This window comes from Battus philenor, unplaced genomic scaffold (genome assembly GCF_028537555.1).
Source record: "Battus philenor isolate CCGP_79_NKW_IND1 unplaced genomic scaffold, ilBatPhil1.0.hap1 SCAF_20, whole genome shotgun sequence".
Taxonomy (NCBI): Eukaryota; Metazoa; Arthropoda; class Insecta; order Lepidoptera; family Papilionidae; genus Battus; species Battus philenor.
The window spans coordinates 5,147,021-5,171,253 of NW_027181683.1; the positions used below are offsets into that span (position 1 = coordinate 5,147,021).

Sequence of the window (24,233 nt, forward strand, 5' to 3'; positions counted from 1 at the left end):
TGCGCAAAATTTTAAAACAGCTCTTTCGAGTTCAGTAAACTTTATTTTTATTTTTCCCTAGTGAAATTTTCCTATTGCGTTGGGAGTGTTAAAAACAAAGATTTTTTTCTCTATGCAAACCCTAAAGTAAATTAAAACCTCTTGCACCTCTCCCGAGCTACCAAACATTTAACCACAATCAAAACCCAAAAATAAAAACGATTTATATATAAAAAGATATGTGTATAACACAAGAATATTGCACTACAGAGAAAAACATTTTTTGTTAGTAGTCGTTGTTTTTGATTAAATCAGTAAATAAAGTCATCATCTGAAACAAATTTTATTTTTTCGATTGTACTACGACTGACCCATATCTTTTGACAGTATCGATCAGTTTGGGTCTTTGCCCGATATAAAGTAAGTTAAAAACAAACATCAAATCATCATTAACTACGTTAGTGATTAAAAAAATCAAATTTTAAATTAAGAATACGATGAGTTCATTCTTATCTGTATTTGATTTCCATTACGTTTATAATTTGAAATTACGTAATTAATAGTACGTTGCGTTGTAAAATTGCATAATACAGTTATTAATCATCTTAAATATGCGTCAAAAATTAGCCATTGGCCGCAAATTTGAATGTGTTTCAACTTTGACTCTATTTTAAAGATAATAACAGTACTATTATAAAAGGGTGTTTATTACACGCAGGTTTAATAACGTTAAACATAAGTTGTCTAACATTATCATCTAACGCAGACTATACCGGGTGATTTGTTATTGCGGTAAAAGCTTTAAAGGGTTGATGGTGTAGCTCATTTCTCAACAATAACTTTGAAGAGTTTACACATACTTCCAAACACCCTGTATAAAGTGATCACTCTGAAATATGGTACATTAATTTAACCTTTCTTTTGTAAGACGACAAGCCAATAATTTCTGTAAGAAGAAAGTCTGCTGAAAAAGATAGTAGGTCATAATTGATTTTAATATAAATTCGAATTACGAAAACGCTTTTTCTTTCTATATTATCTTTACACCATTTATAATTTTTGGATACGGTGTACCTTACGTTAATTGACAGAAAATGAGTTATATATTCACTCCTCTAAAGCTTTTACATATATAAACAAAAACTATGTATAAAAAAGAGACAAAGCCAAAAAACGATAAAGTTATATGTGTCGATTTTCAATAATTCAAAACCTTCAATACTAAGTTGTCATAACGAATACAATAAAAACGTGAAAAACTTCCAAAATTTGGTGTAGTGTTAGAAAATGCTACGGCTATTATTAAATACACACGTTTATACGAACGGCGCGTTACGCAACTTGTATTTAGATTATGCCTAAGCGGTGACCGACATTACAACTTTCCTATTTCTGTTTGCATTATTTCGTTGTGTTATGACATAAGTTGCTACGTATACAACCGCCCTACAGCATCCGCATTGTGCAGGTGTGAAGCTGATAAATACATAAATTATGAAGAGGAACACCGTGTTAAAATATAAACCTAATAAATATACAGTGTGAATGACTAGACTCACTAAAAAATTGTCCATCCATCTATGAAACGTTTAATTAACTTCGTTTATTTTTGTATTGTGAGAAGTTGACGATTTTCCAAACGAACATTGTAACATTGTCCTATTATAAAAGCACGCAATTATCAATTAATATCTCTATAAGAGGTGATCTCAATGTTATACCTGTTTTTTTTAATATTAATAGCAAATTTTTCAAATATTAAATAATTTGTCGTCTAATGGTTAGCGACATCATTTTACGCTGATAAAATAAATTTAAATATTTAAACTAAAAAAATAAAAATAATAACCGTGTATTCATTTTTATAATCTACCTAGTATAGCCATAAATTCTGTTACTGGCTGTTTATACAAACTTAATTTTTTTTTTATTTCGATCATTAGCTTCTACTATAAAAAATAGACTTCCTTACCATATAGTAGAAGAACAAACGCTAAAATAATAAACAAAGAAAACACCGATTCCAATAAAAATAAAAAGCAAAGAAAAGTAAATAAGTAAAGTAAACATTTTGTAATGATATGGCCGTGCTGAACGCTTATCGCTCCGAAGACCACTTTGTTACACTTCAGTAAGATCCAATAAAACACATGTAAGTACAGTACATTGGCCAGTAAATAAAAAAGCGGCTTGTCAATATAACGACAGCAAAACTAATATTAATCTAACAATTTTCATATAAAAAATTAGTTTGAAGAACATTTTTTAATTATAGTATTGAGTATTGTAATGTATTGTAATATATAGTATTGAGACTGGCACATAAATACTTTTTACTAGATCTTAAACGTTGATTATGAAAACATGCAGGGTTGTAGAAGTTTATTACCTAAGTTCGTTCAAAGACACAATAAGAAATAATAGTGAATAAGGGCAACATGAAGAAAGAAATAAAGCCTTCATGCCTACGTCTCCCTGGATTATATCGCCCGTTTAGATACGTTTGTGGCCCATTGAGTTACGTCATCTTAGGGTGCTGTGGTATCGAACATGGTTCACACATGATTGAACAGTGTATTGGGCGGCCACCGTCTATTTACCTTTCTAGTGATCAAAAGTTTTTCTATATCATCACCGCTTTTTCTTCATAAACCCATGAAGGTAGCGCATATTCCAAGTAATCTTTTACATATCTACATATCAACCGCAGTTCCAAAGTATGAAATAAGTATGAATATACTATAGTGGGAACCCGTTCTTATGGATTATGATAAAAGAAACCTACTGAAACATTTCTTCGAAGATAAATACTAGATCATAGAAGATAAGAATCAGAAGAATTGCAATTGAATATAAATGGTAATAGACCGGTAAGACAATCGCAACGGATCTATTTTTGAACAAAATAAATAAGTGAAGTATGCATGGTCCGATAGAAAATTGTGTTCCTAGAATACCACGCTATCGTCGTCTGTAAAATGGATCCAGAGCTGTTAATATTTAATATAAAGTAATTGGGTCGAATATTCCACCCCATATAACGAAATAAAAATTAGAATACGAATATTTCTTTGTTTGGAAATGTGACCCACAATATATTCGTTTGAATCTAATCAAATATTTTTCTATGGAGTAGTGTAGTCCGTCCAAATTACTGTGTAAGACTAATTATCTAGTTTTATTACCACAAGGGATTATTGACAAATTTTAATTTAATTGTATCGAAGAGCGGTTGTTCATCCTCTGGAAACTTATTTATGAGCAATAGCAATCGTATATAATTAATGCACAAAGTATTAAAAATGTGATATTTAATCCCGGGAATCGAATCCGCGACCTACGATCGCAAGTCTTAGTCCTCCACCGCAAGGCTACAACTGCTTATTAATCATACTACATATATGTTATAATTTAAACGTGTATACCACATTTAAGATTTTTCTTATTATTTTAGTCAAAAACTACTAACGACTCTCATAAAATTTTTGGCGGGAAATGACATGGTATAGCCCTGTAAGTATTTTTTTTATAATTTTACCAACGTCTGTTACTATGAGTTCCACTTATAATTTTAGAACATACTTAATAAAAGAAATTTACAAACTAAAACGATACAACGAATTACCGTCGATTCAACTCGATAATCATAATACTAAAGCACTGTTGTTACTCCAGTTTTGAGATTTACTTAAGTTAAAAAAACAATGAATCCAATTAAAATAAAAAATAATGAAAAGAAAATTTTCTAATGACATGGTCATCGATAGACCTCTCCATTATTTTACAGAAACATTTGAGTGCACTGCATAGTCCCCGTGAATAAAAAATAACATGTTAGTCTAACACGTTTCATTAAAATGTAGCTTTACCGAACTTTTACTGAACCTTTTTTATTGTTTGTTAAATGCTGATTCTTTTTTTTTATCACTGAATGAATGAGGGTTGTGAACCCTTATTCCTCCCTAAGTATCCCTAGTGACACAATAGTACTAGCACGTCTAGTGAATCCATTAACTTCACACAAAACATCGTGTCTTAATGTTTTACCACGGTCCAAATTGATACTCTAACTTTTAAGATTTTTATTTAAGATGTATGCCGCCAAAGAAGATCGAGTTAAAAGAACGATCGCGATGACGGTCTTCCGGAGAGGCCTATACCTCGCCGTAGGCATCTATCGGCTGATATGAATAATGAATACACGTATCAAACGTAGGTATAAAATCACTGCAATACCACATTTTCTTTTGCAAACTAAACTATGTTATCTTATAAATAAATGAATAATCATAACATTCAACAATGGTTTTTTTTTCATTATATTTATATTTTCATTATTTTTAATTACTATTAAAAATAACGACGTCGTACACAAAGTACTATTTATTATTTATTATAATATAGTGTATTATAAGACATTATAATAAACTAGTTATTATACAATACAAATGAATATTTATTAATATGACGAAATAACTGTTTTTGAAGATAATCATCTTTTTCACTCACTGTAAACACCAACCATTCGTCGTCCACAAACCATTTAAATAATTGAGATTTTAATATTATAAACATGAAACGTTCACGTTAATAATATGCATTCGTGAATCGTAAATAAAAAGAGTAATCTCAAAAAATATAATTTTAAGTTAGTTTCTAATGTAATACGTAACGTTAATATGATGGACCACGTGTTACGAAAGACAGTTTGACATAAAAACCATTTCGTCTTATTCATGAATGGAACTTTGAATCGATATATCAAAATGGCGTGACTGAACCAACGGTGCCAGGCTTTCTTACTTCCATGACATTGCCGTAAAGATTTACATATGACCGATTAGTTAATGGATATAATTTTCACAACAGTTAAACAGTAATTGCAGAAATTGAAAGCCCTTTTGCGGTATACTCATGCGTGGTAACGGATGGCTAATCACTTTGTTATGCATAAGTTACAAGAACGTACGTTATCATAATATGCAGATAAACGGTTATACTTGCTAACGAAAGTTGAGTTCTATTCACATAAAAAATTATATTCACATGCGATTTTTTTCCGTTAGTGTGATTATTAATCTTCATTATTTTAATTTTTTTAATGGCCTATGATTTTGATTAAAGGCATTAATTACTGCGAAACCATGTACATAACTAACTGTAACAATCCGTGTTGTAAAAACAATAGACAGAAATCTCTTAGTAGTAACCCGAAAAGCAGGTTCGGTTTGTAATAGGTTTGTGGAACACTATATATATATATTTATATATTTATATAATTATCATTTATTTATTAGGTCTTTACAATATTAAAATATAAAATACTGTGTTTTAATTTTTCTGAATAATAAGTAACGTCATCCTATTTTAATATATTAGTATTAAAAGTATTAGTATTAAATATATTAGTGTTAAATAATATATCGTTATTTAGTTACTAAATCTATATATTTTATACATTTATGATTTATATCGAAATATTTTTTTACTATGGTTATTAAACAGACTAGCAGATATATTATCAGATATTTTACGAAATACCGACTTTAAATCATCGTAAAAAGAAACTAAATATGATAAATAAATATTATGGTAAATAGCATGTGAACACTTTTTTACGTTTATAATGGCGTGCGTGTGTAAATTAAAGAGCCATATGTTTTCAACGTATTACAGTGGCTATTACGTGACCAGTAAGCAGCAGTGAAAGCCAGGCCGCGTCGCGAGGCGGTAAACTCGCAGACAGTTCGGCTAGGATAAAAAAATGATATAATTTTTTTTATTCCGTTCAGAGTCCAGTGTTTCCCAATATTGACGGTGAGTGATACTTTTTCTAGTGATATTGTCGTATTTTGTGTATTTAAAAATGTGACTAATTATTGGTATATAGTAAGTCAAAGTAATATAATACATTACTTAATATATTTACTAGAAAGTTAGTTAAAACAAAAATTACACATAAATAAAAAAATAAATTATATTTTTAAAAATTATTTTGATCATCGGCTATTTTACCACTGTAATAACTAATACATTGCACTATTTTTGTTAAAAGTATACATCTTTTTAAAAATGTACAACTAATAAAAAAAACGAAAAATAATATATGGCGCCTTCTTCGGTTTTTTTTCATAGAACAAGTATTTTTATATCTAAACATTTCATGAAATGTCCAGAGAGATAAGTACTTAAACTTTGAAACTGCAATTCTAATTAATTTTTTAATAATGTACATTTTTATTTTGTAACAAATTATACAGTAGAACACACTTAATATTTTAATATAATATAACATAACAACATTTAATATAGTGTAGTAATACAACTCATAATTTTTCTGATTATATTATCATATCAATAAAATCCGGCGAAATAAATTACCAATTTTTAATTGTAACTGTTAATATGACCCTAACTTTTAAGAATATTATCTTATTTAGATCATAACATAGAAATTACTTTAAAAAAGTTTTCAGTTTACTATTCGTCATATAGGTTTTTCCGAAATGATCATTACCGATAAATAGTAAAAATTAAGTAATCCTAAACGATAATTTAAATTTAAATGTACCAGAAAAATTTTGAGATACCATTGTTCTTTAAATTTTATGGATGGGCATTTTTTATAACTTTCTTTCTTATATATTCGATATTTAATTTCTTTCTTTTATATATATTCAAGCTGTCTTAAAGAAATTTTAACTACCAGGAGTCATTGGCCTGTCGCATTTCAATGCAAAAAATAATTAAAGTTACCTTTTTAATATTACATTTTATTTATTGAGTACATAAAAAATAAACAAATTTACTTTTGTATCTATAAATAATGGCCGGTGCTGTACAAGGCGCAAAGTTCAAAGCGAACCGTCGAACTTGTAATAGTAAAAAGTTATATAGACAAAGATATAAAAGTCATTATATTTTGTGCGTTTTTTTTTTGACATTAGTACCTTTAACAAAGTATTAGGAAACTAAAACCAAAAATAAGACTAATGAAAACTGTAAAACCGGTCTCAAGTTATTATGTTACAAAGAGAATAGGTAGTTATTTTAATATATATGTGTATATTACGTACTAGAAAATGATACATGTATATTGCATGTTTCCGACTCTTAGCGAATACTAAGTAATTGTCTAAATGTTTTAAAACATAAATGTGTTGCAACTATTACGAGTTATATCATAGAATTAACGTTAAGTGATTAGGATGTTTAGGCTGAAACCCTCTTCTTTTTTAAGATTTACTCTATCTAAACTTCGCCATTCATAATATCAAGATCTTGACCATATTATAATAGTTTAAGTACAATTTTTTCTTTACTAAAACATCTAAAAAAACATTGATTTGTGTGATTTTAAACGTTCACTATTAAGATCATAGACTTATAAAACGAAAGTCTGTTTATGACTATTCGTCATTGTTTAGACATAGACGCCAACTATATAAGCCTTCTCCAAAGATTATATACGGGGGAAAAGCCATAATCGCCACACTTGGCAAGCAGGTTGGTGATCGCAGTGTGTTATTAAGGTACGCAGAGGACACTGTTGCTCATCCTCTGGAAATTTGTGAACATTAGCAAACATATACAATAAACGCACATAATGTAAATTCCGTATAAGACTGTATCTCGGGAATTGAACCTGCGACCTACGATCGCAAGTCTCAGTCCTCTTCCTCTGGGCCACCACTGCTCAATATTATGACTAATTATCACGAAATATTGTTTTTCTGTATACATTTTTGTGACAAGTAAAAATTGAATTTCCTATCGGGTGCCGTGTTATTGTAATGCACACGAATATACTGAGGCATTAGTATATGTCAAACGTTTTAGACCTGAGGTTCCCACGAGAGCCTCCATCCGAGCTTGATCTTTCTACATAACAATTTACTCGCTTCAAATCTTATTTCAGATGCATATCAATCTAATTGATTTACGTTTTTGTAAATACTTAAAAACAAGGTAATCAAGGAAATTGAAATATTGAATACCGTTAGTGTTAACACCGTTAATGTTAATGACACAGAACATTTTCTGATGTACAGGAATATATGATACGCTACGACACGTCTTTTTGTAGTTTATACCGTTTAGACGAATTGGGTTATATTGTTTCATGAATATGTAAACTTAAAATTAAAGTTATTTTTTGGAATATACGAGTATATAATTTTAAAAAGATACGTAAGTTGTGTTTTTAAGTTAATTTGAACATATTTCGAACATCGAACCGGATCGTTAAATATGTCAAATACTCGTAATATAAAGTAAACCTATCGACTGAACGATATCAAAACACAAATTGTACATTACATCATTTCTGTGGCGAAATTTCTTATTTTACTTTTACAATCTCGCCGTTTACAATATCGTCTGATCGCAGCTGTTTTACCTTGACATGAAAATAAAGTAGTGCGTGTAAAATCGATTTCAGTGCAATATCCCTCAGGAACGCGTTGATGTCTAATCAATCAGATTAGGGTTTGTATAAATTTTGTATCAAGAGTTAATACTATTGTACAATATAAGAATTTTTATTGATTTATATTATTAGATATACTTATAATAATATAAACAGAGAAATGTGAGTTTAATTGTATTATTAGTAACAATAAGAGAATTTGAAAGCGTAGTCTTAAATGCGTGGTGTATTTTTAATTACTAAAAATTGAAAAGGTATTGTATTGTTTCTGAAAATGTTAATACTGTTAGCCCTAAGGCTTTTACAGCTTCATCGGTACTGAGTTCACGGAGCGGAAGGATCCGTGAACTAGATATTGAAAAGGTATGAAGGGTTTTAACAGTATGATAACTGATACCTATCAGTTATTGCTGCACAGAATTTTTGTAATAAAAATCGTACGCAACGCTAAATTTGCGCTTGCCTCCTTGAGACATGGATCCTATTAGTTCAATGATTGTAAGACAGCGTCCTCAATGCGATAGCATTGAGTATACGGTATTACAATACATGCAATATTTCCTTCAATATCACATAACAAATTTATGAAGTTTATTAAACAAAAAGTTATTCAAACTCTTATTATATCGCGAAGGATTTTTAAGTAATAAAATAGCTTTATAATGAATTACTGTGCTACTGTGTATCAAGAACATTGTAAAAATGATGACAATAAACCGTCTGAATAGTTGACACTTCTTCGACCATGCGCCTTTGGAGCCTTCGTTGCTTTAAGTTTAAGGATGGATTAGATCCATTATAGAAGAGCTCAATTCTATAATATATTTCTTATAGTTTATATTAGTTGGGTTCTTCACACATTCTTCTTATGACGTATACAAGTAAATAATCCTTAGTGGGATTCTCTTAAAAAATTAAAATTGTGATAAGTTAGTTTTAAGTATTATTATATTAAGTTAGATGTAATCAGAATAACAGTTTCCAGTAATAGAACTATTTAACCGAAGTATATCAAGAGTTTGCATTGAAATACTTGACCGGAATTTGACATCCTTTTTTTCATATTTTTTATTTTTTTCATGATCGTCGCCAAGAAGGTTTACAAAATAGCTCCTTTACTTTATTTAATGTGCTCAAAATATAACAATAACAGTACATATTATATTTCAGTTATAATATTGGGGAAGCAGTTGCGCTGTGACCTACAAAAATACACGAAAAGGTTAAAAAAATTAAAATGGATATTTACCAGTAAGTATCTTCAAAAATTAAGAAATCCGTAAATTCAAAATTTTTAATATTTGCCTTCACTGTTTTTATCGTAAAAAATAATTTATTCGAACATTTGCTTCAGTAATCAAAATTTCATACATAAACTTTTATTTATTAAGGGTTGAAAGTGATATGCTCACCCAATGATAAATGATACAACCTTCATTTAAAAATTGTAATGCTATTCAGAATAATAAAACCGAGTTTGTACTTTGTCTGTATGTGTATTACGTGTTTTTCTTTCCTCAAATAATATTTTTAAAGTATTAATTAGGATAAAATAAAAAAAAGATCGTTTTTAGAGAGGTTTTTCTTTTATCTCGGACAGAGTCAATAATGCGCTTCAAACACTTTTGAATTAAAATTTGAACGGGCGCTCTTTCAACTACGCTTGCAAATAAAAGGGAAAATAGAGATTATTGGATGAATTATAAAAATAAAGATGTAATGCGAAAATCAATGCAATTACACACCGAATTATAGGAAAAGCAAAAAAACGTGTCTGCACTGTATAAAAGATAGGTATATGTGAATGGTATACATACATGTAAACGCATCTTTACCATTTTCATTCGTTATCTATAATGATCTTATAACTTTGCATTTATTTATTTTTTATTTTTTGGTGACTCTTTCTGACGAAGAGAGTATACTATATAATGGTTGGAAAAGTAATTGTAATATCTGTTTAAAAACGTCTCACTATAGTGAGTTCGTGAGAATAATGCAAACAGGAAGAAAATTTAAAAAGTAATTTCTTATACAGAAAAAACATGGAGTGCCTCAATGGGAACGACCCTTTCACCCCAAATTTAAATCAGGAATACAATATAGGAAATAACAGATTCAAAGATGCCATAGGGGACTATTATGAAGGAGCTGTCATCTTAGTAACCGGAGGAACAGGTTTTGTTGGCAAAGCCCTCCTGGAGAAACTTTTGCGAAGTTGTGCAGGCATTGAAATCATTTACGTGCTTATGAGACCAAAACGTGGGCTTTCTGTGGAACAAAGGTATAAGGAACTGCTGAAAAATCAGGTATGATCTTCTATTTACCGGTAAACAGGTATGTATGCTTTTAAATAGAAACGCTTTTGCTTGCCATATAAAAGTTTTTTAAGCCTTTTTATGTCTTATAAAAAGTAAAATTTTAAATGAATTAGATTATATTGACCATAATTTATTTATAAATACTACAAAAAATCAGTGAAAATATTGTCAAAGTAAGAGCAAATACAGAAAAATAGCACACATCCGTAAATTCTCTTCTAAGGCTGCAGTTGCTTATAGAAGTGTCACACTAAGTATAAAGGTGGCCTACAAAGCCTCTTGGCGCCTCTGCTCTAAAGAATAGACGTTATTGACTTAAAACAGTGTAACAGTGTTTTAGTCTTAAATCCCTTTACGCCCGATACCTAGACTGATAAAGCCTTCTGGAATTTTTTTCACGTTTAAGTATTATTTTATATTTAATAATGTATTATCACTACTTAAATTTTATTACTTAAGCTAAATTGATGTGATTTTTTTTTAAAAAGGGCGTTTGTTCAAAATTCATTGCCAGACAAATAAGTCAAGTATAAATATTAGAGATTTCCGCATAAAACTGAATAATAACGATATCTTTGGAAATATAGGGTTGAGAGGCTTAAAGTTTGGTGTAAATATTTTATTATTTACCTAGTAGAGGTCAGCTAAGAATGAAGTGTACGTTATTCTTACTGCAAAAGAGGTTGAGAGGTCCTTCATTAAGTTCGCGAACAGCTAGTAAGAATATAAAATTCTTTTATATTTACAGGTATATTAGATAAAACTTTGCTACTTTATTTCATAGGTGTTTGAAAAATTAATAAGCAACAGTATTTAACAGGTTTTCGATCGTATACGAGCGCGATGGCCTGAACGGCTTAGCAAACTGTTTCCGATAACCGGAGATGTTTCGGCGCCCAACTTGGGCGTGAGTCCGGAGCAGCGCGAACTGCTCAGCACGGTGACGACTGTATTCCATTCAGCTGCAACCGTAAAGTTCACTGAGCCCCTGCAAGCTGCAACTGCGCTCAATGTTCAGGGCACCGCATATCTACTTAAACTAGCTTCTGATATGCCTCTGTTAAAGGTAAACCATTCTGAATATTATATTATATTATATTATATTATATTATATTATATTAGATTATATTATATTATATTATATTATATTATATTATATTATATTATATTATATTATATTATATTATATTATATTATATTATATTATATTACATAAACAACAAACGTAAATTTAATTATAATGGATGATTCCTTTAGAAAAATAAAATATGCATAATTATAAACAATATTATAAACAATAATAACCACAGTAAAATTTTAAGGAATTTGATTACAGTTTTAACAAATTATAAAAATACGTCACTGATTCAGATAAGGAAAATAATGTTACGTTAAGTTTAATAAAGAAAGTAATCGACGAACGGAATGTACTCAACTTGTAAAGTTATTGTTGTGCTTTAGATTATATAAGAAATATTGGGTGCTGCAATACAGTATAATAAAATAAATCTGGCTGGAATTTCCGTCCTGATAGGTCACAGCCTTATTCCGGGAAGAGATAAATCTCTTTATCGCCTCTTTAGTTAAAGAGTGTCGTAGTTTTTATTAACGTAACCTGTTTCACCTTGCATGTTTTGGAGGGATATGCGTCCAGCATCTTCCAAAGTCTTTAACGAGGTTCTGTCCGTCTATTTAATCTCGTGTCAGACATCCTGTGCAAGGCTTGTCAGAACATGATATTCACTCTTAAACCCAATGCCCTGTCTATTCTGGTCGCCATGTGATCGGAGCACTGCCACTACAACTTGCCAATGCTCGAGGCAGTTACTTTCGTTTGTCAATAAATCTCCTATTTCTTGTTTCAATCTCCTAGAGAAATACCGATCATAAGGAGAGGATTATATTCTTAAAAGTTTGATAATCAGAGACAACGTTGAAATGTTGTTATTGCTAAAATAAATTAAAACCTCGGTGTTTTTGATTATATTTTAATTTATTTTTTAGGCTCTAGTCCATGTGTCAACGGCGTATAGTAACGCCCCTAGAAGCTATATCGAAGAGCGTGTGTACCCACCGCCTTATGATCCCGACAGCATTGTAAGGTGCACTAAAATGCTGCCAGCAGACACTGTTGATGTTATAGCCGACACCCTGCAGGTAATGTAAATATTGTACTCACTATTTCCTTTCTAAATTTTGCACTATTCGTAAGTTGTTCAAAATTCAAAGACTACAAATCATTATATAACAATATTTATAAGATTAAAACAAATTACTAAGGATATTATATCGAGGTACGTTTATTTAGTGAACAAGTAAAGTTAAATACAAGTAGAATACATGATCGAAGAGCCTACAGGGTAACTCAAAAATTAGGAAAAAAAATTGTTATTTTCAGTTTTAATATATGCTACTCTCAAAATATGACTATAATAAAGATTCTAAACAAATAAATCACTATATAATGGACTAAAATTATTTGATTGTTTTTAATTCAAACGTTAATTTAATATTATATAATAATTATATAATACGAGTATATATTGTATAATATTATGTAATAAAACAGCCTTTGTAGAAATCTACTATACTGTAATTTTTAGCTTCGTTAGTTATTTTTTAGTTAAATTATTCATGTAACAGATCCAATTAATAAAGCATCAACGAATTTAGCGTCGATTTTTTTTTCCACCACTCTACAGTACTAATCATATCTCTTATTTATGTTTCAGGGAGAACACCCTAATCCATATACTCTTACCAAAGCGTTGGCGGAATCGATCGTGTTCAGCCATTCTAACTTACCAGTTTGTATTATACGACCGTCTATAGGTGAGTTTTAAGCCGCGCTGTGAATTTTTAACCATCGTTCGTCTGTTCATTGCCGTAATTTGTTAAAGTATAGAGAATTTTTTCTTGCTTTTTTAAAATATTATTTGTCAATGTACATTCGCGCTATATAGCAATAGCAATTATTCCAGGCGTGAAACTTTGAGAAATCATATTATCTTCTTTAGCAACTTGTATATAAACAAATTTTAAACATACTTTTATTAGCAAACTTACGAACGAATGAGAGAGATAACTCAGAGGTCATACATTTATTGCAATATTGAAGTCGTCTAAATAAAAAGTAAACTTAAAATGAACGTCGTTATTGTGAAACGTAGTTGCGGTCATGAAGGCATTGTGCGAAGCTTGCAACGATGTCAATTAAACATTTCGCAAACAAGTGACAATAATAATAATTAATTAAGATATACTACACTTATATTCTAACAAGATAGTTTTGTTTAATACGACAATATTTTATTTCATTATTATCAAACTTCAACTTGCCGTGATTGCGTAATTACGTAAAATTTCACTACAGTGTTTTTACATATATAAAATAAACATATACAATATGGGTACATTATGTATGCAAAAACATAAATGCCCCTAACCATATAGCAGTGACGTCTCCTTGAACGGATTTTTTCGCATTTTAAATTATATTGAACAGGTGTAATATATCTTACTGTTCTTTTGGAAATAAACATATTGCATATAGCGGTATTGGTAGGATCATTTAAAATTTAGTTGGGGAGAGAAAGGGGTCTAGTCGCTAAATAATACATTTCAAAAATTTTAATAACATATCATAAGAAGGCCTACAAGAGGAAGAACCCTTGCGTTGAATCAATGGAACGCTTATAAGTTATCTCGTCTTCGTATTATACATAATGATTATAAGACCAAAACATATTGAGTACATATAGTTATGACATTTTGAATTGTAAGAATTATAATACACGAACTGTAATTAAAAAATAAATTACGGTATTCAACTCGTCATTGCATATATTATATTGTAATAAAATTATAATAAATAACAATTATACATATAGTATAGATATGTAAGGGATCTTAACACCGTCAGACGACCGAACATCGATTGACTTGAAAGTTATTAAAGTTATTTTCACGGCGGCCGTGTCTTTCTCATGGCATTAATAAAACAGTCATTAGTTTCACATCGATCGTGTGCCATATGCCAAGTCTCACGAAGGAGCCGTAATTTCATATACAGATATATATTTTTACCTATATGTATAAAAATAACTTTACATGGAAATCGATTACTTGTTTTACTGATTGTGCTTCGATTAGAAACATAATAAAAACATCACTAATAAAAAAATCAGGAATGAATTATTTTTTTCATTGAAAAACCTATTGGCACTAATTAAGTTAAAATATCACATCTCGTACTTTTTATTGTCGTTTCAGCCCACTATAAAGCCTAGGCCTCCCCCAGAGACACTTATAGGGGGATATACCGCAACCATCACGCTTGTCAGGCGGTCAGACAATCGCAGTGTAGTATTATGATGATGGAAAACTACTGCCTATACACTAACATAAAATGTGAATTACGAGATTATATCCCGGATATCGAACCCGCGACCTACGATATCAAGTTTCAGTCTTCCGCTGGGCCACAGCTGCTCACAATATACAATGCTTTTTTATGTGGATTAAAACCAGATGCACGGCTAATAAACTTAACACATTCCTGATAATACATAAAAAATTTTAACATTGCATTGGCTTATACGTTAATTAAATAGGCAGGCCTAATAGTGAGCAGAACTATAGGTCGCAGGTACCTGTAGATTCTGGTGAGAAAACTAGCAAAACCGCAAAGCGTAGTATAGAATGCATAAGGATTACAGACCACCTTGTCAAGGTCGTCGGACACAGCATGTTTAACAGTGGACGTCGTACTGCTGAAACGATGATGTTATCTATAAAAATACTCGGTTTAAGTGTATCAAGTGTACATTTTATTTTCTAGTTACTGCCGCGTTTCAAGAACCATTCCCTGGATGGATTGACAATATTTATGGAGTTACGGGTAAGCACGTTCGTTTTTTCTTTTGAAAGTTATTTTTTTTATAGATATTACATTGAATGTGGACAAAGCCAACCATATCTATAGAAAAGAATCTATCTCCTGATATCAAACTGTTTTAAAATAATATGAAACAATCTAGCTGTCAACTATTTGTATATATTTAACATAGACTTACTGAATAGAATGACCCTCTGCCAATTATTTAAATATTTACACTTACAGTAATAATAATAAAACATAGTAATAATAATGTAACAAAAAAATAAAATAAACATTTTTGGTATGAAAGTCTAAATCTTTAACCCTAATGGGTCTGTCCGATTTTGTGAGCCAACACTAAATTTATCGGCTCATAGATATCCACCATTATGGAATAAAAAGTTATTTCAATGGTTATATTATATATGTTTAAGAAATAATTCGTAATATAATTTAAAACCTTCGTAGAAACTGCAAATTTTGTCATAATTAATCGTAATATGAACGAAGTAGATTTATAGTATTAAATACAGATTTCCAATTTGCTGTCAATCGTAATAATACACTAAAGAGATAATCAGCAAAGGCTGACTTCATGGAGCACCGTTTAGGTTATATGGGAAAGATGGTTTTTATACAGTGTTCGGCTTACAAGGGTTATCTACATGGGACCATTTATTGTGACGGCTTGTAACCGTCATAAAAGAATGCTGAAAGAGCCCAATTTAAAACTTAATTTTACGAAAGTTTCAAACCCATTATTATCTGAAAAGATCCTACAGCAAGCTGATTCGATATTTTTATTTTGGCACTAGAGCTTAATTCCCAGGTATTAAAGTACTTAATTTTTTTAAAAATTAGTTCTGAAATTACTTATTACGCGGTAATTCAGATACATTACCTAGGACTGTATTGTAATATAGCCACAGTAGTCCACGAAAGAATTAATTTAAAACAAGTGTCATCACAAGTAAATGACTTATATATCTCCTTAATTTTTATTATAAAATAACCTTTATGATTCTTTTATCTTTGCAGGTATAATCATGGAAATATCGCGCGGTACCTACCGCTCCGGTTATTGTAAAGAGCGCTATGTTGTCGACCTGGTGCCGGTCGATTTCGTTGTCAATAGCTGTATACTAGCGGCTTGGCGACAAGGTTCCAAAAAGTGAGAATTTTTATATATCCATTTTGTTATTTATACGTTAGGAAATTATTTTATTATAACAAAAGTAAAAAAAAAATCTACAACCATTCTATACATAAAAAACAAGGTCGTGTTAGTTACATCAATTATAATGGCTTATATCAAGAACGGCTAGACGAATTTTGTTAATTTTATTGTTTTTGGATTTCTTGTCGTCTTAAATAAGATAATAAATAAAATATGTTATTCATCAATTAAAAACATCAGCCGACACATCAATATAAAATATTTAACATAATTTTGTTCATAATTGAAAATCGGAAATCTGCTTGCTCATTCATTGACTTTCAGGCAGATCGGAATTTGGCAGATCAATTAATGTACAATAGAGATAAATAAATGTTATGTGACTATCACAAAAATTAATATATTTTAGTAATTACTAGTTCTCTTAGTATCTAATTATAATACTAATGTCGGACGCAACTTGTCCGGCTCTCTTCCCCCTTTAGCTTTTGGCATAATCCGTTTGACTTGAATAGTTTCGCTCTACCTCCTTAAGTTAACAATATCTTAAGCTATAGAGTATCTATAAACGTTCAAGGGAATTTAACCCATAAAAGAAGACACAGTTCAATAAATATTGACTTGTGTTTTAGGTATAAATCGAAAGAAACAGATTCAATCAAAAATATTATATCAAAAATTATTAAAAATAATTTAGGTAATACTAATGACACTCTACTTTTTTGACATTCCAGACCGGGTCGCTGTCCTGTTTACAACATAACATCAGGCTCCATAAACCCCATACAATGGGGTAACTTCACTAAGCTTTGCCTTAAGTGGGCAAGGGAAAATCCTACGAAGTACGTACATATTATTTATAGCTTGCTTTCAAATATACATATACGTAACAGTGCTAGAACTTATGTATAAACAATGCAACATAATAATTTGTGACGCATAATAGAATAGACTTGTAATCTTTTTTTACAACTTATTGTAAAAATTGCATCTTAACGCACAAGTCTAAGACAATTAGAATTGAATCATTTGTAATAACTTTACTAAAATTACTCCTTTTTCACTTTTTGAAATACATAAACACAGGAGAATAAAAATAAATTATAAATAATAAAAATAATTAAAAAACAAAAGATGTAATTACAAACAACCATTGTTTTGACTCGATTACTAAGCAATTATAATTTCCTTTCTAGTCTTCGATCAAGGTATCAAATTATTGAAATCTCCGTCAAAAACTGGTGTTTGGCCGTGCATCATTAAAACATTGTGCCGTTACTGATAAATCATAGAAAAGTAGTGGTAGCCCAGCAGTAAAGACTGAGACTTGCGGTCATAAGTCTCGGGTTCGATTACCGAGATACATATAGATCATAATTCACACTTTGTGCGTTATGTAGGATGTTGCCACAGCTCGCTAACAAATTTCCAGTAATTAACTTTTGTCATACTAGCTGCCCTAAACGAATAAGTAACGTCTAAATATTTAAGCTAGTCGCAGTACAATATAAAAAAGTTTTTCAGAATGATCACTTTATTATTTGATTTAAAGTATATTTAAATGTCGCTTAAAAATTATTTTTCTTTTTAGTATAATGTTTTTTTTTGTATTTATATATATGTAAACATTTTTTCGTTTGTACATAACACGACTTTTTTGAATTTTGATTGACGTCAATTGCTGACAGCTCGCAAGAGGTGTTTTAACTAACTTTATGATGTATCGTGGGGGAAAACTTTATTTTTTTTGATTTCACGCAATGAGGTACATAATTTAGAGAAAATCTGAAAGCAAAATTTATCAGATTTGATAAAGCCGTTTTAGTTTATTATATATATTGTTTTTTAAATAAATATAATACTCCACCAACGGGCAATGGTAACCCACACGGCACACATGGTATTCACACTTTTTGCATTAATTACATGTGGTTGCCGCTGCTTACAAACAAATTTCTAGAGGATTGGCAGCAGCGTCCTCTGCATACCATAATACCATCACACCACCACATGGCGATCGCCAAAAAGGCGTGGGGTTTATGGTATAGCCCCCCAAAATATATCTCCGGGCGAGGCCTATGGTTTGGTTTGAACGTTTAAGTTTATGCTAAAACAACGTTTATTTGCCTCAAAAAATATATAATTTGTGGAATGTTATTGTTGTTCGTCGAACGGACTCAAAATATGCTGCAGTCACAGAAAATGAACGTATTTTATAAATTATTTTTTTTCATGTTGTAAGGATAAATATATAGTACAGGAACGGTTATCAATTAAAATGGTCACTTATACTTTATTACAGCACTAATAAAATCAATTTAAGTGATGCAATGTTTGTTTGCAGGTACGTGATGTGGTACCCTAACTTCTCCTTTACTGAATCACGTTTCATCAACACGTTTTGGGAAATATGTTGCCATTTCTTGCCTGCCTTCCTCTACGACATGCTGCTTCGTGCACGGGGAAGGAAAGCTATGTAAGTATAATGGTTCATAACTATATTTATCTCTTCTTATAGATAATATATAAAAAATTTCACTGGCAGATAAAAAAAAACTTTATTTTAAAAAAAGTTAAGAATGCATAATAGATAAGTCTATTAGTTGCTATCGTATATATTTTTTGCTAAACAATACATTTTATAGCAGCGGAAAAATGTCCGCGATATGAAAACCTTAAAAAAAACATTTCAGGCGGTTTTCGTTTTAAAAAAGATTAATTATTACAGCCTCTTAATTAAGCCCTGTTTCTAAATAAATAAATTACTTTCAGTATGATGAAACTAGCTCGACGATTCAAAATGGCAGCAGCTACTGGCGAATATTTTGCAAATCATGAATGGCAATTTGGAATATCGGAACTCACAGCTCTTACTGAAGAAGCCAATAGTACAAGCGATTCCAGTTCTTTCCCCTACTGGCCAGTGCAGTTCAATTGGGATACGTACATTGGAGCGTACATGCTTGGCATTAGACGGTTCATTTTAAAAGATAGCGTTGATTCGCTGCCGATTGCCAGGACTAAGTTAAATAGGTAAATATATACATTTAAAGACCAATCAAAGATTTATTTTCATAATTAACAAAAATGTTTAGTTTATTTCGTTACGTATTTATATCCACTTTTAACATCTGCTTATTACTTGACGAACACGCTCTCTATTTAGCTATATTAACCAAGCCCAAGCAATGGTAATCTGGAAGAAATTACCGTGTACGAAAAGTCCACCTTTGAACTTTATCTCTTGCCTTATTCGTCTGATTTCTTCTCATACCCTGTGTTTATGAATAATTAAAATTAAATAGATACATATTAAAAGATTCATATACAAAAGTTGTGACTTAAATCAACCAAGTAATTCTCTTTGTAAAAGAGATCAATTTTACTGCGATCTTACGTACTAGATTCGTAGACTAACAAAAGTTATCGATATAACCCAGCGGATTTGCAAGTTGAAGTGGATAGCTCATATAGCGCAGAGCTGAAGCTTGATGGATCCTTAAAGTTCTATAGTTCACTACTGTGGTATACAGACCTCGGCTCAGCAAGCGCAGAACATTCACCCATAAGGTGGAATGACTCTGAATGCTGACCACTTTCAACAGTTCTTACTGGAAAAGTATATTCGCGACACATGTGTAGCGGTGGACGTCTCACGGCTATAATAATGACGATTATGATTCATTTTTCCTACCTTCCCTCCTAGATTATTCATTGAATATTACATTATTATGTAATTTTAGTGAATGCGATTTATTATAATATAATAAAAGTAATAATAATTTATTATACAAATGATGAGATTTGATACCTGTGCATCATGGGTATCAATAAAACACATTTTTTATTTTTTTTTCCAGATTATACTGGGTGCATAAGCTATTCCAAGTTGCTACGGGATATTGCCTCTTCCGATTTTTAGTTGGCCGTTTACGATAAACGATGGCTGATTGTAATAACGGTTTTCATTCACTTGCATTGATCTGATATGATGAAAATTTTTATTATTATGAGCAACTTAGATTTTAAATGACCAAACGTTTTTAGGACTTACATTTGTAAATACACTTAGACAAATTTTTGCGAGTAAAATTTTTGCATGTAATTTTTGCAAAATCTAAAACAATATTTACGAAGCTAAAGATATTTCATCAATATTTACGCATATAAAAATGAATCTTTATAAAATTCCCAGAGAATATTGTTTTCATTTTTTAATCTGATTTGATTTTTACGTATATACAATTTCAGTTAAAATAATTTCAAACCAACACAGCAAACAATATTTGAAAGGGATAAACATGATGAAAAATATTTGACAAACACTTTGGTCTTTTGCTTCAACAGACAAGATGTCTTTGTCTTAAAAGACAAACAACTATTGAAATTAAAATTATTAGAAAATTTAAAAACTGATCTGAAGTATTTTCATTTTATTTATTTTTTGAAGCCAAAATTGTAATAGTTAAAATTCCTTTGAATATTTTTTCAAAGCCATGCAATAACTCGTCTTATTTTCAGTTTATATAATTATTAAAATTACATTACATACCTCACCGTTGTACCTAACGGCATACACAATAGCTATCCGCCCTTAATTTAATGACAATTAATTAAACTTATTTAAACCTATTTTTATTTCTCAAAGCGCAAGTCAGGAACATAAAAATATTAAAAGTACATACCGTACATATTTAACTATAAACTAAGCAAAAACGCGACAAAAAAGAAATGTCGTATGCGTTTTATAATTCCAAACCAAGCACGTATTTTAGATCACACTTCAAAATTATTGGCACTTGTTTATATTTTTATGTTCTTTAACGCAGTTTGAACGTATCGATACGAAATATTTGTAACGAAATAGTATAAATAACATAACATAAGCTCTAAAATAAATCTGTATATAAAAAAATTGAATGTCTTTTTTATGTACCCCAAACCTAATCCGTATATTCCAATTTGTTTAGGGAACTATGTAGAATTAAAGTTGAATACACAGATTTATTTTATAAGGCATGTGTAGTAAATTTTACACATATAGAAACGAATTCTCTCACAAGTGTTATTTTATTTTTGAAAAAAGATTGTGTAACTTGAATCAGCTACCAAATTTGGTACTCGTAAACACACGAGAGTATTTTTTATTTGTGGTTTTGATGTAGGGGAAATACCATCGTCCTTTGAGGGTAAGGATTAGTAATGTCATATATACGCCGACTAAACGCCCATGGTGTACCTACATCGTCTATATATGACAGGGTCGCAGAAACACTTTTACACAGCCCATCAATACATACAACCCTGTCACGAGAGATATTATCACTCTTTCCCCTCGCAAGAAAGCGCACTGACATCTTCCACAATTTACTTATCGGCCTTTCCATCTATCACGTATTGCGGACGTCTAAAACATAGGGAACCAAGAAAAAGAGTACTATTAATTATAGGCACTTCCCAGCCTGGAGGATGATTAACCCTCAAAACCACATCGTCATCGCATCCGCAGTGCAACTCAGCTTATCTGCGGTGGGCAAGAGTGCTAAGCAATTCTCACCTCTAGGTGTAGGTTCTTCATAGCTACCTTTTCTTGTATTCAATTATCTTTTTATATATGTACATTGCTAGCCGTTCCCCGTCCGCTTCGCCTAGTCTGTACTACCTCTTAGGGATGTCATTTCGTAAAATCTTCTCTTTGTACCATCGTTGCGTTAAAAATACAATTGCCAAGTTTTGTATTATTTTTTGTACATGAATTTCTTTCCTCCTTGCGAGTATAATTCTGTAAAACCTAGTTGGCCTTAAATTGGTGAAAGGAATATCCGTAGCAAATTTCAAGTGTAAGAGCCTTATGGTAGAAATCTTTTACGTGTATTACAAGAGATAGCTTTACCTGTTTTATAAAAGATTTGGTAAGTTTTATCTTTTATTATGCGTATTTACAATCAATGATAAACAAAATAAAAATAAATTCTTTACAATGAATACAAAGCATTTATTGTTATAATTCATACTTTCCCGTATTTAAACTTACACTTTTTCTATCAGTCTTAAGTATAAAGAATTCATATATTTATCTTAGATACTTGAATACATGTAAGTAACTAAAATATTATTAACTTTATTATTTCATAACCTTTTTCCCTAAACTAATTTACAACATAATTTTGTAAGTATATGTTACAAGAATATTAGAACCATTTTAAACTCAAATTCTTTAAACAAATATAAATCGATGGATTATGCAGAGATAAAAAAACTGGTAATTTTTTTAAATATAAACGAAACGTGGAAAATTTCATTTTAAAGGACATCAAATTACTTCTCGTTTAAACAGCGTCACCTTTATTTAAATGATACCTTATTGAAAAGGTCTTTTCTTGGTATTTAAGTTTGCAAATTTAAACTAATAACAAATGTTAGCCTACATAATATGCAATGAATGTTTCATGAATATTTACAACACCATCTATTAACAAAAATATGTCGCAGTTATGATAAGTGTTCGAAAGCGATTATAGATTTACACATTAGTAATCACAACTCCCGGAGTGTCTTTATAGCTGACAGCAGCAGTATACAGCGAAGATACGCATCCACTCAGCCAGTAAAGTATCAGTCCCCAGAACAAACATCGAACAACAAGGTCCACGAACCACATGCTAGAATAATAAAAAAAAAAACATTAGTTATGTTTACCAATTTACAATTATAGCTGATTCTACAAATGAAATAAAAATCTTAACAATTGATTTTCTAAAACTATTCAATGATACTCCATGAGAAGTTCAAAAATGCAGCTAAAAGCACGGCGAAAGTTTTTTGTTCTTCTTTCTGGCCGGCAAATGTTCATTTCTATAGGGTTGCTTAACTAAGCTATATAACTGTATAAAAATGAAAAAGCCTATATAGCTTCATAGTTATAAATGTATAACTTATTTATCTGCAAAAAACTGTCAAGCTTTTACACCTATTTCTGATCATCCGTATAAAGTGTCACTGAAAAATATTACCTTAATTTATTTATTCTTTTATTTTTTCTATTGGTAATGTTTTAATTATGGAGTTATCCGAATTTGGAAAACGCTTTTCCTTACAATATTATTATTACATTATTTATCATTCTTTAAACCATTAACTTTTGCACAGAGTATATCATATATTCGTTGACATATGTGCTATATATTTTCTCCTTTGAAGCTTATGCATCAACCAATAATCCTGTATAGTCTTTTTCAACCATAGCATTAAATAAAAGGGGAAAAAATACTCACACTTTCATGTGTCTTCTAGCTGCAGGTAAAGTATCGTCGTACTCTTTGAGGATGTATTTGCGTGCAGCCCTTATACAGTCTTCAAAATATTGTGATATATCAAGACCTGCAGCGGAAATAACATTGTTTCGTGTAATAATTGTTGTGACCTGGCCGGAAAAATACCAACATATTC

At 30.5% G+C, this 24,233-nt stretch overlaps 2 protein-coding genes across 2 annotated transcripts in view; one reads left to right on the forward strand and one right to left on the reverse strand.

The window, feature by feature from the left end:
* Positions 1-9,644: 9,644 nt before the first annotated feature.
* Positions 9,645-20,723, forward strand: LOC137922850 (putative fatty acyl-CoA reductase CG5065). The gene is made up of 11 exons (XM_068765941.1): positions 9,645-9,658; positions 10,446-10,716; positions 11,549-11,794; positions 12,733-12,885; positions 13,461-13,560; positions 15,569-15,628; positions 16,646-16,778; positions 17,519-17,626; positions 19,129-19,260; positions 19,557-19,817; positions 20,645-20,723. The coding sequence occupies exons 1-11, from the start codon at positions 9,645-9,647 to the stop codon at positions 20,721-20,723; spliced, it is 1,557 nt and encodes a 518-aa protein (XP_068622042.1).
* A 2,445-nt stretch (positions 20,724-23,168) lies between these two features.
* LOC137922851 (fatty acyl-CoA reductase 1) overlaps positions 23,169-24,233 on the reverse strand; it is a 29,519-nt gene continuing 28,454 nt past the window's right edge. The window contains exons 13-14 of the mRNA XM_068765942.1: positions 24,059-24,164; positions 23,169-23,446 (exon numbers count right to left, since the gene is read on the reverse strand). Coding sequence (XP_068622043.1) covers positions 23,308-23,446; positions 24,059-24,164 — 245 coding nt within the window. The 3' untranslated portion in view covers positions 23,169-23,307. The remainder of the gene's footprint in view (positions 23,447-24,058; positions 24,165-24,233) is intronic.

Excerpts from the sequence above, each read along its gene's own strand:
- LOC137922850 (XM_068765941.1), top strand. Across the intron at positions 12,886-13,460 it reads TTATAGCCGACACCCTGCAG|GGAGAACACCCTAATCCATA; the intron begins GTAATGTAAATA and ends TTTATGTTTCAG. Across the intron at positions 15,629-16,645 it reads CAATATTTATGGAGTTACGG|GTATAATCATGGAAATATCG; the intron begins GTAAGCACGTTC and ends TTATCTTTGCAG.